The 16818-nt window shown below is 36.1% G+C and overlaps 1 protein-coding gene across 2 annotated transcripts in view; it reads left to right on the forward strand.

Annotated features, from left to right (window-relative positions):
• The window catches only part of LOC306844741 (alpha-1-syntrophin-like), a 32261-nt gene extending 15443 nt beyond the window's left edge, over positions 1-16818 (forward strand). Inside the window, exons 3-8 of one of the 2 annotated variants that reach the window (XM_079377104.1) lie at positions 9342-9525; positions 12812-13001; positions 13406-13527; positions 14283-14479; positions 15381-15568; positions 16339-16818. In XM_079377104.1, the coding sequence (XP_079233230.1) occupies positions 9342-9525; positions 12812-13001; positions 13406-13527; positions 14283-14479; positions 15381-15568; positions 16339-16431 (974 nt within the window). In that variant the 3' untranslated portion in view covers positions 16432-16818. Of the gene's footprint in view, positions 1-9341; positions 9526-12811; positions 13002-13405; positions 13528-14282; positions 14480-15380; positions 15569-16338 lie in introns of those variants that run through there. The other variant, XM_079377105.1, reaches the window with a different exon arrangement.

The following is a 16818-nucleotide window of genomic DNA, read 5'->3' on the forward strand; positions in this document are numbered from 1 at the left end:
CAGGAGGAGAAGTTGATGATGAAAGTGTTTCTCTCCAGATTATTCGGACGTTAATGAAAAGGAAAACATGCCTTAGCTACTGGATCCAAGCACACGTTGCTTATATTAAGCAGTTTAAATATAGAAACACACACACACTCGTTTACAGTGTTTTTCAACTGCTTACATTTTCAAAAATGTACACATAAATCCAAGAATTGCACATGCAAAATGCAAAATGCCTCACATCTCTTATAAAATGAAGCACAAACACATCTCAAAAGCACCTTTGCCATAATATTAATTCCTGATTTTGGTGTGTTACAGAATTGTTAGAGAATTGTGTGTTGTGTTTTGCAAAAAGTGTTTATGAAATTGAAAACCGAGTCAAATGGTGAGAATTAGCCTATGGTTTTGCAGATTTGGTGTGTGCTTCTGCTGTTTGAGTCAGCTTTCAGAAAGTAAAGATTTTGTGTAAGCAGTTGAAAAAAACTAAGTTCATAATGCAATGACATTGAGGTATTTTTAAGTGTGCAAATACTTTTTTTGGGATCGCTGTGCATGCACCAGTTTGGTCCGGTGGTTTTGTGTGTGTGTGCATGTGTGTTTTCAGGAACATTTTTGTGTAGGCGATGAGCGACATTCCGGGCACAGCGTGCTTCGGGAGTCACGGTGTAGCCAGTCAGACGGATTCCGGACGCTCCCACGGAAACCGGAGGGCAGGGGCTCGACTGTAGGAGTCTGTTGTGTTTGACGTGGCTCTGGACTCTTGTGTTTGTCCAGTCAGGCAGCAAGAACAACTGCATGCCTCCATGTCGCCCGACCCGGGCCTCAGCACCTGGAAACCAGCGACCGAAGTCAGCAGCTAGAAAAATCTCTATCTAGTCTCTTAAAGGATGCTCGCTTTGTGTCCCAAAGGGCAGGAATGTTCACGTTTAGTTTCAATGACAGCGCAGACAGATTTAGATCTTGTTTTTCTTTTCCCAGAAACATTTTAAGAGAGTGTGACTGAATGCAGACTTGACTAATGCATCGTAAGAATTCGAGGGAGCTATAGAGTTTCCCTCAAAAGTCTGTGTCATTATACTAGATGATTTTATTCAGGTAACTGGATTCACAAACTCTGAAAGAAAAACTTGTGGAATATTTAATCGCTTTCTCTTTCATATCTCAGGTATGGAAGCTTGCTTCCGTCACAGAATAAAAAATATAGAGACTTTTTATTTCATAAATCTTTTTTTTTTCTGTATCGCAAGTTTATACCTCACATTTCTGACTTTTTTGTTTTATGTCTGTCAATTCTGAGTTTGTCATTTTTTTTTAGATTAAAGGTCCTTGCACACTGAGTCAGAAATTTTCGTGTGCATTTTCATTTTTTTCATATTTGTTGCCCTTTCCTATCACAATGCATGCTACGGATGCGAAAATGCAGAAAATCGAACCTGATCCGAATTTTTTTTTTTTAAAAGACGAAACTTTCGGATGCAGTGTGTAAATGTGATTGACACAACATGAGGTCGTATTTATTTTTTAACGTGTAACTCAGTGTGAAATGGCCTTAAGTCTTGCAATATTGAGCTTATATCACAGCTCTGGCTTTTTTTCTCTCAGAATTCTCTGATTATATCTCATAATTCTGACACGTTCTTCTCACAATTCTCTGATTCTATGAGGAAGTCTGTTAATTCTGAGTTCACAATTTTGACAAATTTCTCTGAATTTATTTTTTGTCAATTCTGAGTTTACATCTTGCATTTCTGACTTCAGAAGAAAAAAAGTCAGAATTGTAAGATATCAGCTTCCGCACTCAGGAGACTTATGTTTCATATAAAATATCAATGTTGTCTTAAATGTTTGTTTAAAAAATGCTTTGGAGAAAATCCATTGGAAAAATTTTCTCAATTAAATACAAAGAAGTGACATTTATCACACTGATTTAAACATGATATTTTGAAGGAATACTGAAAAAGTGGAAGCGCTTTGATGAGAACTGTTTCAGCTCATATTGAGATCTCTGAACTTTGATTGCAGACAAGTCTGAGCACAGTTTGAGATCTCTTCTGAAATGCTAGAGGAGACACGTGTGAGACATTGAAGAAGTCTTTGTTTGCTCTCCATTCAGTCTTATGGCTGTTTAAGAGAAACAATTGAGATACTCAAAAAGTGATTTTTCAAAAACACGAACCTACACTGAAAAACAAATGTGGTGTAAACATTTTCACTCTGAAATTAATAAATTTCACCATTATTTACACCTTATACCTCCAATTTTGAAATTGAAGGACTGAAATAGTATTTTGTTAAAGAATATACTCCAATAATCTTTATTTACAACTACAAAACTAATTTTTTCACCATGTAGTAAGAGTATGGAGCTATAAAATCAATGTGGAGCAGCTCAGATCATTTGATGAGAAATGTTTGAGCTCATATTAAGATCTCTGACTTTGGATTGCAAGCAAATCTGAGTCTTTTAGCAGAAGAAACATCTTAGAAGGCTTCAGGTCCCTTCAGTCTCGTTGCTGAGAGACAATTGAGATACTGAAGGAAACATCAAAAGTATTTTTTTTAAGATGCATGAATTTATTTGCATTAAAGTATTGCAGTCTAACACATTTCATAATGCAACAATGCACAAATAGATTTATGTGTAGCGGCTCAAGAGAGAAGTGTTTGCATTCACATACTAAAGCAGAGATGTCTTTAATTCACTGTTGAATGGCATTGGACTGGATCCTAACATTTGGTTTGGGTTGAACCAAATCATTCAAAGATGAGCTGTGTTTTTCCGCCTGTTACTCATCAGAACAATCATGACCTCCTCCCTGTTTCCTTCCCTTGCTTTTCTTTTTCCTACCGTTTCCACATTTAAAACCAATAGACTGCTCCTATTTTAATCAATGGAGCTAAACACGGCCATCGTTGCTCTTTAATCTGTAACATTTTCTCCTAGACAGCAATGAGACTAAATGGAGAACAAATATGACCCTGCAGCACAAAAGCAGTGTTAAGTCGCTGGGGTATATTTGTAGAAATAGCCAAAAATACATTGTATGGGTCAAAATTATAGATTTGTTTATGCCAAAAATCATTAGGATATTAAGTAAAGATCATGTTCCATGAAAATATTTGTTAAATTTCCTACTGTAAATATATGCATTGCTAAGAACTTAATTTGGACAAATTTAAAGGTGATTTTCTCAATATTTAGATTTTTTTGCACCCTCAGATAAGTAAAAAGTAAAGTCGTGACGTATTGTCAAGTATGGTGACCCATACTCGAAATTGGTGCTCTGCGTTTAACCCATCCAAGTGCACACACACAGCAGTGAGTAGTGAACAAATGCACACACACACACACACACACACACACACACACACACACACACACACACACACACACACACACACACACACACACACACACACACACACACACACACACACACACACACACACACACACACACACACACACACACACACACCCGGAGCAGTGGGCAGCCATGCTGCAGCGCCCGGGGAGCAGTTGGGGGTTCGGTGCCTTGCTCAAGGGCACCTCAGTCGTGGTATTGAGGGTGGAGAGAGCGCTGGACATTCACTCCCCCCCACCTACAATTCCTGCCGGCCGGGGACTCGAACCCGCAACCTTTCGATTACGAGTCCGACTTTCTAACCATTAGGCCACGACTTCTCCTTTTTCAAATAGTTGTATTTCAGCCAAATATTGTCCAATCCATACATCAATGGAAATATTATTTATTCAGCTTTCAGATGATGTATAAATCTCATTTGTGAAAAATTGACCCTTATGACAAATGAAGACTTTTGTTTAAAGCCAGTTGGATTTCTTTGAGTGAAACAGGATTTTCCATGTGAAAAATTTAGGATTGGACTTGATTTTGGGCCATATTAATCAAGTAAGTGTTCATTTCTGTCTCAAAATGTGCTTCCAATTTGCCAAGAGTGTGCAAGACTCATCAAATGATCTGAGCTGCTCTCTGTGTTCAGTTCATAGCTATATACTCTTACTGGATGACCAATCTGTGTTTCATTAAGATAATAGGAGAAACATCTCAGACAAAGTTAAAATCCAGTGAGAAATCCACAGAGATCTTCATAAGTCTTCTGTGTTGTGAAAGAGCAACCTCTGCACTTTACCGTTTCCTCAAAAAGATGCACATCTCATGGCAATTTTAATTCCACGAAGGCCATTTAGTATCAGTCTCGAAGGGCTTTTGTGCGACAAAATCCTTCCGTCTATAAATAGCCCCAGAATCCTCTAATAATCTAAACCTCTGACGGGAGTCTTTTGTTGATGTGATTAATGTTTGCTTGGAGATGCGAGACCACTGAAGACTTGAATTCTGACAAATCGGCAACAGAAGGACACAGTGGGACACAGTTGTGATTGGAAATAACGAGGAGCAGAAGATGAGACCGTTTCAGTGTGTGTTTGTAACATTGCATTGTTTGCATATGATTAAATAGATGCAAGAACGAAGGCCAATCACAATTCAGTATGCAAGTATGATATCATCAATGCTGTTGGTTGTATTTTAAAGCTGAACATTCTATTCAAGTCAGTGTCAGATTTTCAAACTTTCTTAAATTTCTTAAAACAAAGTTTATAAAAACTTTTATCTATTAGGAACAAATTGGACCATGTAAAGTGAGCATTGCATACTTCAATAAGAGTTTATACTACTGTTCAAATGTTTGTGATCAGTAAGATTTTAGTTTTTTTAAAGAAAGATGCATTAGATCAAAAGTGACGGTACAGACATTTATAATGTTGCAAAATATTCCTCTCAAATAAATGCTGTCTTTTTTTTTTTATTCATGAAACAATCCGGAAAAATAAAATGCATCACAGTTTCCACAAACATATTCAGCAGCACAACTGTTTTCAACATTGATAATAATAATAATAATAATAATAATAAATGTTTCTTGAGCAGCAAATCAGTATATTAGAATGATTTCTGAACAATCATGTGACTGAAGACTGGAGTAATGATACTGAAAATACAGCTTTGATCACAGAAATAAATTACATTTCAACATATTTTCACACAGAAAACAGCCAGTTTAAGTTACAATAATATTTTACAATTTTACTGTAATTTTTGATCAAATAAATGCAGCCATGGTGAGCAGAATATACTTTTTCAAATATAATAAAAATCTTACCAACCCCATCTTTTGAACAGTAGTTTAGTCTATAATAGAACTGTTACATTTCGATAAAAGATTGATTTAGTATTTTTGTTTGTGACTTTTTTCCACAGATGAATCATTCACAGTAAGACCAGGAACATTTATTAAGAAAGTCAAAGTCAGCTTTATTTCCCGTAAAGTTTACGTCACTTTTAAAGAGCATTTGATGCTGATTCTGCTGAGTGTGTGTGTGTGTGTGTGTGGTCAGCAGCTGAAGGACTGAGGAATTCACACACAACATGTGTGAAAACAGACTGTGTGTGTGTGCGAGATGCTGCATTCACTACTGTAAATGTATTTATAGAGCGGGAGAAAGACGGCTGTGTTTGTCCGCAGCTGTATGTGCTGACTAGCTGAAGTGTGTTAGTGAATGGCTGACCGCTGAGACGAGCTCTATTCTGAGCCGAGGAAGCCCCTCTCCACCGGTATCACTCGCTCGGACAGAGACAGAGACAGACAGAGAGACAGAGAGAGACAGAGAGAGAGAGAGAGAGAGAGAGAGAGACAGAGAGAGAGAGAGAGAGGCAGGGGTGTGTTTCACACTTCAGCCATAGTGGCAACTTCTATTTATACCATTATGTGTGTGTGTGTGTGTGTGTGTGTGTGTGTGGTTTATTAGCACTGCTGAGGAACTAAATGTAGCGCTGATACAAACTTAACTTAATTTTTCAGTTGCCTGATAATATGTGCAGCTTCACAGTTGAGTTTTGATGTAACAATCAAACACACTTTGTATCAAATTCAATCTTGTGAATGATTTATTTCGGAATGTAGCTAAATGCTAATGTAATTAGTTAAATGCTGCTATTTTTACTGTATTTTGGAGTTTAATAATTGGGTTCATTCATTTAATATAAATGTATCTAGTCAAGTTTCATACTCTCAACCTAATTTATATATTGAAATGTTCTATATTAAAATAATGTATATATTGATAATTATATATTGATAATAAAAGATATTGCTGATGCCATAATCAAACACACTGTTTAAATGTCCTGTCTTCTAATCTAGATCGATATTTATATATTGAAAACATATATTTCTGATGCAATAACCATGCAGTAAATATGATCTCTTTCAAATTTATTTTTGTGAATCATTTATTTCGCAAAATACCAATGAACCAATAATAAAATAATAATAATAAAAAAACAACAACTTTTTTTTCAAGTTAAACGCTGCTGTTTGTTCATACATTGTGGACTTGGTTTAATCAATGACTGAATTAATAAATGATTCATTTAATTTAATAAATTATGTTTATTTAAAATCAGTTTATCTAGTCAGGTTTCATAAATTCAATGTAATTGAGATGTATAATTCATTAAATTTTTATCTAATTGGATTTTAATTTAAATCTTTTACATATGTATGTATACACAGTGCCCTCCATAAGTAATGGAACAGTAAAGACAAAATTGCTCTGTTGGCTGTGGAGTCAAGACATTTGCAAATATGATTAAAAAATGAATATGAGACAAAACTACAGAATGTCACATTTTATTATTAGCCGTTTCAACACATAGATGTTTTACCAAATAAAAAGAACAGCACTTTTAGAGTTCATCCCTCTCATTGATGTGAGCATAAGTATTGGGACAGTTGAACATAAGGCAGATATAAAAGATTAAAAGCTATTATTTAGTTGCAGATCCCTTGCACACAATCACAGCAGTGAGTCTGTGACCCATAGACATCACCAGACTCTTGCTCTCATCCTTTGAAATACTTTTCCCAGCCTTTAATGCAGCCAATTCCAATTGTTGCTTGTTTTGAGGAGTTTCTGCCTTTACTCTCCTCTCCAGCTGGTGACATTCATGTTAATTTGGATTTAAATCTGGAGATTGACTTGGGCAATCTAAGACTTTCCATTTCTTTGCCCTTATAAACTCCTTGACTGAACTGGCAGGGTGTTTTGGGTCATTGTTCTGGTGCAATATGAAGCACTTCCCAATGAATCTGGTGGCATTTTCTTGAATATTGGTAGGCAAGATGGTTTTGTACCCTTCCAAATTCATTCTGCTGCTGTCATCATACATGAAGTCATCAGTAAAGTTGAGAGGGCCTGTTCCAGAGACAGCCCATGCCATGACACCACCTCCACCATGCTTTACAGATGAGGCTGTATGCTTGGGATCATTGCAGTTCACTTTTTTTCTCCACATTTTTGCTTTCCTATCACTTAGATAAAGGTTCATCTTTGTCTCATCGGTCCATAAACACAGTTCCAAAACTCTTCTGGCTCACCTTTGTGCTTTTTTGCAAACTCTAATCTTGTCTTTCTATGTTTGGTGCCGGTCAGAGGTTTGCATCTTGCTGTGTAGCATCTGTAATTCTGTGTCAAAGTCTCCTGAGGACAGTAGATTGTCAGAGCAGCTTTCTGGAAGTTGTTGGTGTTTTACAGACACGTCTTTTAGGATTCATTTTCACAGCTTTTATGATTTGTCTGTCATCAACTACTGTTGTTTTCTCAGCCGATCAGGTCGTTGTTGGTTGCTGGTGTCGCTGGTGGTTTCCAAACTCTTTCTTCATGCCCTTTGTTTTTGCTAGAGCTCTAATTGACTTCCTCTTTTCTTTTAGCATCCAAATTGCTTGCTTTTCTCTCAAAGTCAGCTCCCTCATCTTCATCCTGGTTTGTGTGTGTTATCATCGAATGCAAGATTCAGAATACAGAAGTAATGGATATAACTGATACGACACATTCCCTGCTTTTAATATCTGGTAAAACATCTGTGTTGAATCACCCAATAATAAAATGTGACATTCTGTAGTTTTATCTCCACAGTCAACAGAGCAATTTTGTCTTTACTGTTCCAATACTTTTGGAGGGCACTGTATATGTGTAGGCTGTATATATATATATATATATATATATATATATATATATATATATATATGTGTGTTTGTATGTATGTATTTTGTCATATTTAATATAAATTAGATCATTGGATATTGAAAAAGATATTGCTTCCTTCGATATCTTCAGTGTAGTTCAGTGTAGTAATGCAGGACATTGCTCTAATTTTATTCAGCAGCTGTTGTTTTGACCTCTAAATTTTATAAACTAAAGTGTTTTGACCTTTGAATTGTATTAAACCGCTGTGACATTTTATCTCCAAATTGTATTAAACGACTAACCTCAGCCTCTTATTTTCAACCTTTGAAGGTCAGAAGGCTGTAGTTTTTTGGGAAAAAAATGTGACAGTATTTGGATATTTACTTTTTTCTATGCCTGTTACATTGTAGCTTTGACAACAGTGTGAATATGTGACCATTTTAAAGTCAACTAAAATATTCAGCATTCAACAAGTGTTTTATTAACCTGAAACACAGATGTGTATGTGAATGTTGATTTATGACGGTTTCCTCTGGCAGCATGGATACATCAGGCATTGTCCTTTTCAGTTCATGTGAAGTCAGTAGAAATAAAGCGTCAGAATCTGCCATCGGTTTGTCTAAACTGTGCAAACGCACTGGACTTTAGCACTGAACACACTGAGTAATACTTTCCTAATGGAAATGTTTTATTTTTGGTTGTAAACCTCTTTGGAACGTCTTCCTCTTTCATCTGAAGCTGCTTTATTGGTAGTTTGTTCTCTCCTTTTATAGCCGTTCAACTTAAATCAGCAAGATTTCAGGGTTGTGCCCTCAAACTGAGTCTACGGCTGTGTTCAAAATCGCATACAGCACTACTCGTACTATTTTTGCAGCAGGCATGCTGTGAACAGTATGCATCGAATATCTGTCAACTAATGCGTTTTACATTTTTATTTTTGCATTCATAATACTTTACTTTATTCATATATTTGTTTTAAAATGATTTAAAAATACAAAAGAATATTGAATTTTTATAAATTGTATTATATATTGTTTGTATTTTTTATTATTTTAAATGTTTGTTGTTGAATGATGCCTGGAACTGTTTCATATACTATTCTTGCAAAACATCAGCCAGTATTCAGTGTTTTCTGTGTAGTATGTAGTAAACAGTATGCTAGTGTTTCAATCTAATCATAACTGGAGTTTGTTGATCGGGACGGTAGTAAAGAGACCTGTGCTGAGCCGTATTTCACCATTACAGGAACACTTTAAACTAGCAGTTTGAATAATGCCCATCTCTGTCTCTTTTTGTCTCTGTAGTGAAGTATATTAAGGAGATGTCAGCGTTTTTTAAGGGTGGATCGACGACGGGACCCCCGGTGCTCGATTCTCCTCCAGCCACCCCGCAGAAACAGACGGACCCTGCTCTGAACGAGACCCGGACCATCTCGCTCCGAATGTGCCACGTGACACGCAAACAGTGTCCGCCGGACACAGAGGACAGGTACAAACACAGCTGTGGTGTTTAGATCTGGATCTGATTAGGCTCATATTGGAAGATCAGGATTTACTCCAGCTTTTGTAATTCAAACATTAAACTCTTTCTATGTCAGGTTACATAACCATTAAATAGTTATTATCTATCATTACATTTGTTCAATAAAATGTTAAATTTTTTTACAGCTTTAGTGCGCATTGATGCACTGAAAAAATAATAGACCCATTTATATAAATTTATAATAATAAAAATAGATATTATATTCTTCCAATCAAAAGTTTGGGGTCGGTAGGATTAAAAAAAAAAATGTTTTTGAAAGTGTCTTCTACGGAAGTTCTAAGCGGCCATGCATTATTATAATTTTTCTGTCTTGTTTTCTCGTGATCACGACTTAATTTTCTTGTGATCACGACATAACGAGTTGTTTTGTCGTTATCACGACTTAATTTTCTTGTGATCTCGACATAAAGAAAGTTGTTTTGTCGTTATCACGACTTAATTTTCTTGTGATCTCGACATAACGAAAGTTGTTTTGTCGTTATCACGACTTAATTTTCTTGTGATCTCGACATAACGAAAGTTGTTTTGTCGTTATCACGACTTAATTTTTTCGTGATCTCTACATAACGAGTTGTTTTGTCGTTATCACGACTTAATTTTCTCGTGATCTCGACATAACGAGTTGTTTTGTCGTTATCACGACTTAATTTTCTTGTGATCTCGACATAACGAGTTGTTTTGTCGTTATCACGACTTAATTTTCTTGTGATCACGACATAACGAGTTGTTTTGATGTTATCACGACTTAATTTTCTCGTGATCTCGACATAACGAAAGTTGTTTTGTCGTTATCACGACTTAATTTTCTCGTGATCTCGACATAACGAGTTGTTTTGTCGTTATCACGACTTAATTTTCTCGTGATCTCGACATAACGAAAGTTGTTTTGTCGTTATCACGACTTAATTTTCTTGTGATCTCGACATAACGAAAGTTGTTTTGTGGTTATCACGACTTAATTTTCTCGTGATCTCGACATAATGAAAGTTGTTTTGTCGTTATCACGACTTAATTTTCTCGTGATCTCGACATAACGAAAGTTGTTTTGTGGTTATCACGACTTAATTTTCTCGTGATCTCGACATAACGAAAGTTGTTTTGTCGTTATCACGACTTAATTTTCTTGTGATCACGACATAACGAGTTGTTTTGATGTTATCACGACTTAATTTTCTCGTGATCTCGACATAACGAAAGTTGTTTTGTCGTTATCACGACTTAATTTTCTCGTGATCTCGACATAACGAAAGTTGTTTTGTCGTTATCACGACTTAATTTTCTTGTGATCTCGACATAACGAAAGTTGTTTTGTCGTTATCACGACTTAATTTTCTCGTGATCTCGACATAACGAGTTGTTTTGATGTTATCACGACTTAATTTTCTCGTGATCTTGACATAACGAAAGTTGTTTTGATGTTATCACGACTTAATTTTCTTGTGATCTCGACATAACGAGTTGTTTTGATGTTATCACGACTTAATTTTCTTGTGATCTCGACATAACGAAAGTTGTTTTGTCGTTATCACGACTTAATTTTCTCGTGATCTCGACATAACGAGTTGTTTTGATGTTATCACGACTTAATTTTCTTGTGATCTCGACATAACGAAAGTTGTTTTGTCGTTATCACGACTTAATTTTCTCGTGATCTCGACATAACGAGTTGTTTTGTCGTTATCACGACTTAATTTTCTTGTGATCACGACATAACGAGTTGTTTTGATGTTATCACGACTTAATTTTCTCGTGATCTCGACATAACGAAAGTTGTTTTGTCGTTATCACGACTTAATTTTCTCGTGATCTCGACATAACGAAAGTTGTTTTGTCGTTATCACGACTTAATTTTCTTGTGATCTCGACATAACGAAAGTTGTTTTGTCGTTATCACGACTTAATTTTCTCGTGATCTCGGCATAACGAGTTGTTTTGTCGTTATCACGACTTAATTTTCTCGTGATCTCGACATAACGAAAGTTGTTTTGTCGTTATCACGACTTAATTTTCTTGTGATCTCGACATAACGAAGTTGTTTTGTCGTTATCACGACTTAATTTTCTCGTGATCTCGACATAACGAGTTGTTTTGATGTTATCACGACTTAATTTTCTCGTGATCTCGACATAACGAAAGTTGTTTTGATGTTATCACGACTTAATTTTCTTGTGATCTCGACATAACGAAAGTTGTTTTGTCGTTATCACGACTTAATTTTCTCGTGATCTCGACATAACGAGTTGTTTTGTCGTTATCACGACTTAATTTTCTCGTGATCTCGACATAACGAAAGACCCGACAGCCTCCTTCTCAAGTGTCGAACACTTATGTGTAAGTCGTCAATCACTGACAGACACAGAGCTAAAATGGCCGAGTATGAATATGCATGACAAGTATTCTATCATGGATCAATGTAGTCGGTCACACACACAACACCTTCAATATTTGGGATGGTACTTATACCATATTTTTATTTTTATTATTTCAGTTTGAGTGAGTCCCTGATCAAAGCGAATACGATCATCCATGATGCTGCGATGATGCTGCTTCTATAGCATTTTCTCATGCCGAATACACAGAGAAAATTAAGTCGTGATAACAACAAAACAACTTTCGTTATGTCGAGATCACAAGAAAATTAAGTCGTGATCACGAGAAAACAAGACAGAAAAATTATAATAATGCATGGCCGCTTAGAACTTCCGTAGTCTTCTGCTCACCAAGGCTGCATTTATTTGAGCAAAATTTTGAAATGTTTTTCCAAAATAAAATATTTTTTCTATGTGAATATCTGTTAAACTGTAATTTATTTCTGTGATGCGCAGCTGAATTTTCAGCATCATTACTGCAGTCTTCAGTCACATGATCCTTCAGAAATCATTCTGATATACTGATTTGCTGCTTAAAACTTTTATACTTAAGCATTTTATATTATACTGTATGCCTTCAACTCAATATTCTTAGTGACCCCAGACTTTATACAATGTAATATAATATAATCTATTTTTATATTTAAGTTTAGCTATAACAAAATGAAATAAAGTCTCTGACTCAATATTCTGATCGGATGAAACACCTGTCTGCACATAAAACTGCCTCCAGTTTGACTAATGAACTTTAGTTGGCAGAAGGACTGTTTACCATTATTATGGTGCTATGTTTATTAAGGCAGTATGCCACGAGAGGTCATAGTGAGACTTGCTGTATAAAGTCTGCTCTTCTGTCTCTGGAGGTATTTTGAGGTGGTGTCGTCAGACAGGAAGAAGTGTGTGTTTCTGCGGGCTAAAGATCACGCCATGGCTCAGGCCTGGTATAACGCCGTCCAGACCGGCAACACAGCGTTACTGAGCAGCGCTAAAGCTGAGCTCAAAGCCCTGCAGCCCAGTCTGGACGTCACACACATCGGCTGGATCATCGAGCAGGTGAGAAACACACACACACTCACACACACACACACACACACACAGACACACACACCTGAGACGAGATGATGCAGCATGTGTTTGTGTTTGTGTGTGTGTGTGCGTGTGCAAGTTTTTGTGACATATGAGGACACAAATGTGTATAATGACATGGGTATGAGGTGTTACAAGGAGAAGGTGCTTTATGAGGACATTTCCCCATGTCCCCATATTTCAAAAGGCATATAAATCATACAGAGTGAGTTTTTTGAGAAAGTGAAAATGCAGAAAGTTTCTTGTAAGGGTAGGTTTAGGTGTAGGGCAATAGAAAATATGGTTTGTACAGTATAAAAACCATTACACCTATGGAATGTCCCAACAATTCACAAAAACAAACATGTGTGTGTGTGTGTGTGTGATGGCAGGGCTCTGAGCGGCCGATCCTGGCTGTGTTGACAGACAGAGATCTGCTGCTGTACACATCTCTACCCGACAGCAAAGAGACGCTCAACAGCCCAGACAAGAGCTATCCGTTAATTACCACCAGGTACAAACACACACACAACACACTCGAACAGTTCACAATAGAGCAATAAGACAAGAGGACGAGCATTACATGCATTTACCACGGTAAAACAGCGATGCTGCCACAATACATGGCAGATGACTATAGTAATAAAAAATGGATCGATAAAGTATGATAAAATATTATTTCATATATTTATTTTATTATTTTATACATTTTTCTGTTTGTTTTTTTTTTTACAAATATTAAAAATGTTATATTATATTATAAATCCATGGTCATGACAAATCTAGGGTATAAAAAGTCATGACAAATATCTATAATTATATAAAATTGTCTTGGTTGATTGTCATATCAGTTTGCTCTTTGTGAGTATAATAAGTATAATGTCATAGGAATTTGTTAAGCAGGTGTAGGTGTAGGAACCTTTTAAAAATGTTTAATGAACAATTAAATTGACAGCAAAAATATTATTTATTTAATTAATTATTTATGAAAGAAAACATATTATATGCTATATATACTTTAAAATTGTAATTATATTTTTATTTTTATTTATACTCATACATAACACACATTTATCATATTACAATGAAAATATAACATACTACAATGCAATGATTTGGTTAATATTTTTTATGTTGGGTTTTTTGTTGTGTCATTGTAATAAAAAACTGTTCATTCATGTAATTGTAATCAGTTTTCACAGCCACATCTGTTGGTCTCTAGAGCAGATGTGTAAGTCGCTGAGTTGTGTGTGCTGCTGTCTCCGTCAGGCTGGTTCACTCTGGCCCGGGTAAGACTTCATCAGTCCACGACTCTGAGCTGACGTTCGGTCTGCGTTTGGGCACTAAGCAGGGAGTGGAGACGCATCTGTTCAGAGTGGACACGGCTAAAGATCTGTCCACCTGGACACACCTGCTGGTGGAGGGCTGCCACAGCGCCGCCGAGCTCGTGCAGGAGGTCACAACAGGTCAACAATCACTACTGAATCTTCATCATCTCTCCAGAGCAGAAAGAATAAATGAGTAACCGTCAGGCAGATTTGAGACTGTATGTGCTCGTCTCGCCCTCTGCTGGGTCAATAATGTGCTGCACTGCAGTGTGTTGATAGGCTAAATGTTGAATAGCCCACTAACCCAATATGTGACCCTGGACCACAAAACCAGTCATAAGGGGCATTTTTTTAAAATTGAGATCTGAATAAATAATCTTTCCATTGATGTATGGTTTGTTATGATAGGACAATATTTGTCTGAGATACAACTATTTGAAAATCTGGAATCTGAGGGTGCAAAAAAATCTAAATATTGAGAAAATCACCTTTAAAGTTGTTCAAATGAAGTTCTTAGCAATGCATATTACTAATCAAAAATGAAGTTTTGATATATATTTACGGTAAGACATTTACAAAATATCTTCATGGAACATGATCTTTACTTAATATCCTAATGTTTTTGTCATAAAAGTAAAATGTATAATTTTGATCCATACAATGTATTGTTGGCTATTTCTACAAATATACCTGTGCTACTGATGACTGCTTTTGTGCTGCAGGGTCACATATTACCTGGACAGTGCTTTATTCATTTATTTATGCATACCTGATTTTTTTTTTGCCTGCCAAAATGAAAGATAATAGAGTTTATCACGGAGAGTCATATTCTGATATAAATGAGTATTATTTTAGTGTTATTTATACACTATCATAGTTGCATTAGTATTTAGAAATTGTATTTTCGTATTTTTAATTTCCATTAAAATTTAGTTATTTATTTTTCAATTAGTAATTTTAATGCTTCAACTTAAACTTACGTCTAATCTAATACTTCTATTTGATCTGAGTGAAGAAGTGCTCTCTGTGTTTTGTGCAGCGTGCAGCTGGAACGGGAAGTCGTGTATGTTGAGTGTTCACATAGACAAAGGCTTCTTGCTGTTCACGGAGGAGGCCGGCGTCAGGAGAACCGTCCTTCTCCAGCAGCCCTTCGAGCGTCTGCGCATGTCCTCAGACGACGGCGTCCGCATGATGTTCCTCGACTTCGGAGGCCCAGACGCCGAGATTGTGAGATACAAGCCGTGCACTCGCTTTACTTGCTTTCAGGTTTACCCTGATTTGTTATGAATTCAAGAAGCTCTTTAATAGAAGAAACTGTTAGTGCTCCGCTTTCTGATGCTCACATTTCTGGGAATTTGATAAGAAACGTTTGAGTGTCTGTTGAGATCGCTGATCTCTTGGCCGGTTTGAGACAAGGATGAGATCTCTTCTGAAACACAGGAGACATGTGAGATTAGGAGAAACACCTGAGAAGTTGGAGACTTTGGCAAATAGTCTATTTTTTCTCTCTTTCTGAACATGCACATAATGAGGTCAAGTGAACATTTGAGATTTAACATTTCATATTTTATTTAAACATTTGAAATGTTTGTTGCATAATTTAATACCGTTACAAACTTTATTTTTATATTTTCAGTTTTGTTTTAATTATAAACATATTTTTTTGAATTTTTAACTAATTATTATTTTTTATTTTTTGTTTTTTATTTATTTCCAGTTAGTAATCTGAGTGCTTCAAATAATCTAACATCAGTTTATTTTTATTTTTTATTATTTTGTTTTTAATATTTGCATTAATATATTTTCTAATTTATGTTTTTCATGTAATATTTTTTATTTGAGCTTTAAAATTAACAAAAATGTTTTTAATAGTTTTAGGGTTAGTCTGAGAAGTTGGAGACTTCAACAAATATGTAAAATTTGCTCTCAGTGGCATCTAAGAGAAACATTTGCGATATTAATGAGATCTCATGTGATTTTTTTTTTTTATATCACAGCAATTGGACCTTCACTCCTGCCCTAAAACCATCGTCTTCATCATTCACTCTTTCCTGTCGGCCAAGGTCAAGCGACTGGGGCTGTTGGCATGACGACGGCGCTCGGAGACGCCGCCTCCACAGGACAAACGCCATGACGACGGGAGTGACCGGTGGACCACTGGACATCAAGCCAAATCTTCCATCACAGACTGTCAGCCATTCACTGATGATTTCACTATGTGTTCTTCATAACGCTGACCTTTTATTTGTTATCATTTTATTGGTCTTTATCTCTGATAAACTTTATGAATGTTTAAAACATAATCACATAATCATATGCTATGAGAGCAGCAACAGAAACAAAACAAGAGATTAAACTCTGTTCCAGAACCTACATAGGCAGCTGTCTACTGAGGGAGCATCTAGTCGGAACTGATTTGAGACACTCGTGTTTGCTAAAATAATGCTGCAATAGTAAGTGTAAAAATAGTCCGTTGT

This window comes from Barbus barbus (assembly GCF_936440315.1).
Source record: "Barbus barbus genome assembly, chromosome: 25".
Taxonomy (NCBI): domain Eukaryota; kingdom Metazoa; phylum Chordata; class Actinopteri; order Cypriniformes; family Cyprinidae; genus Barbus; species Barbus barbus.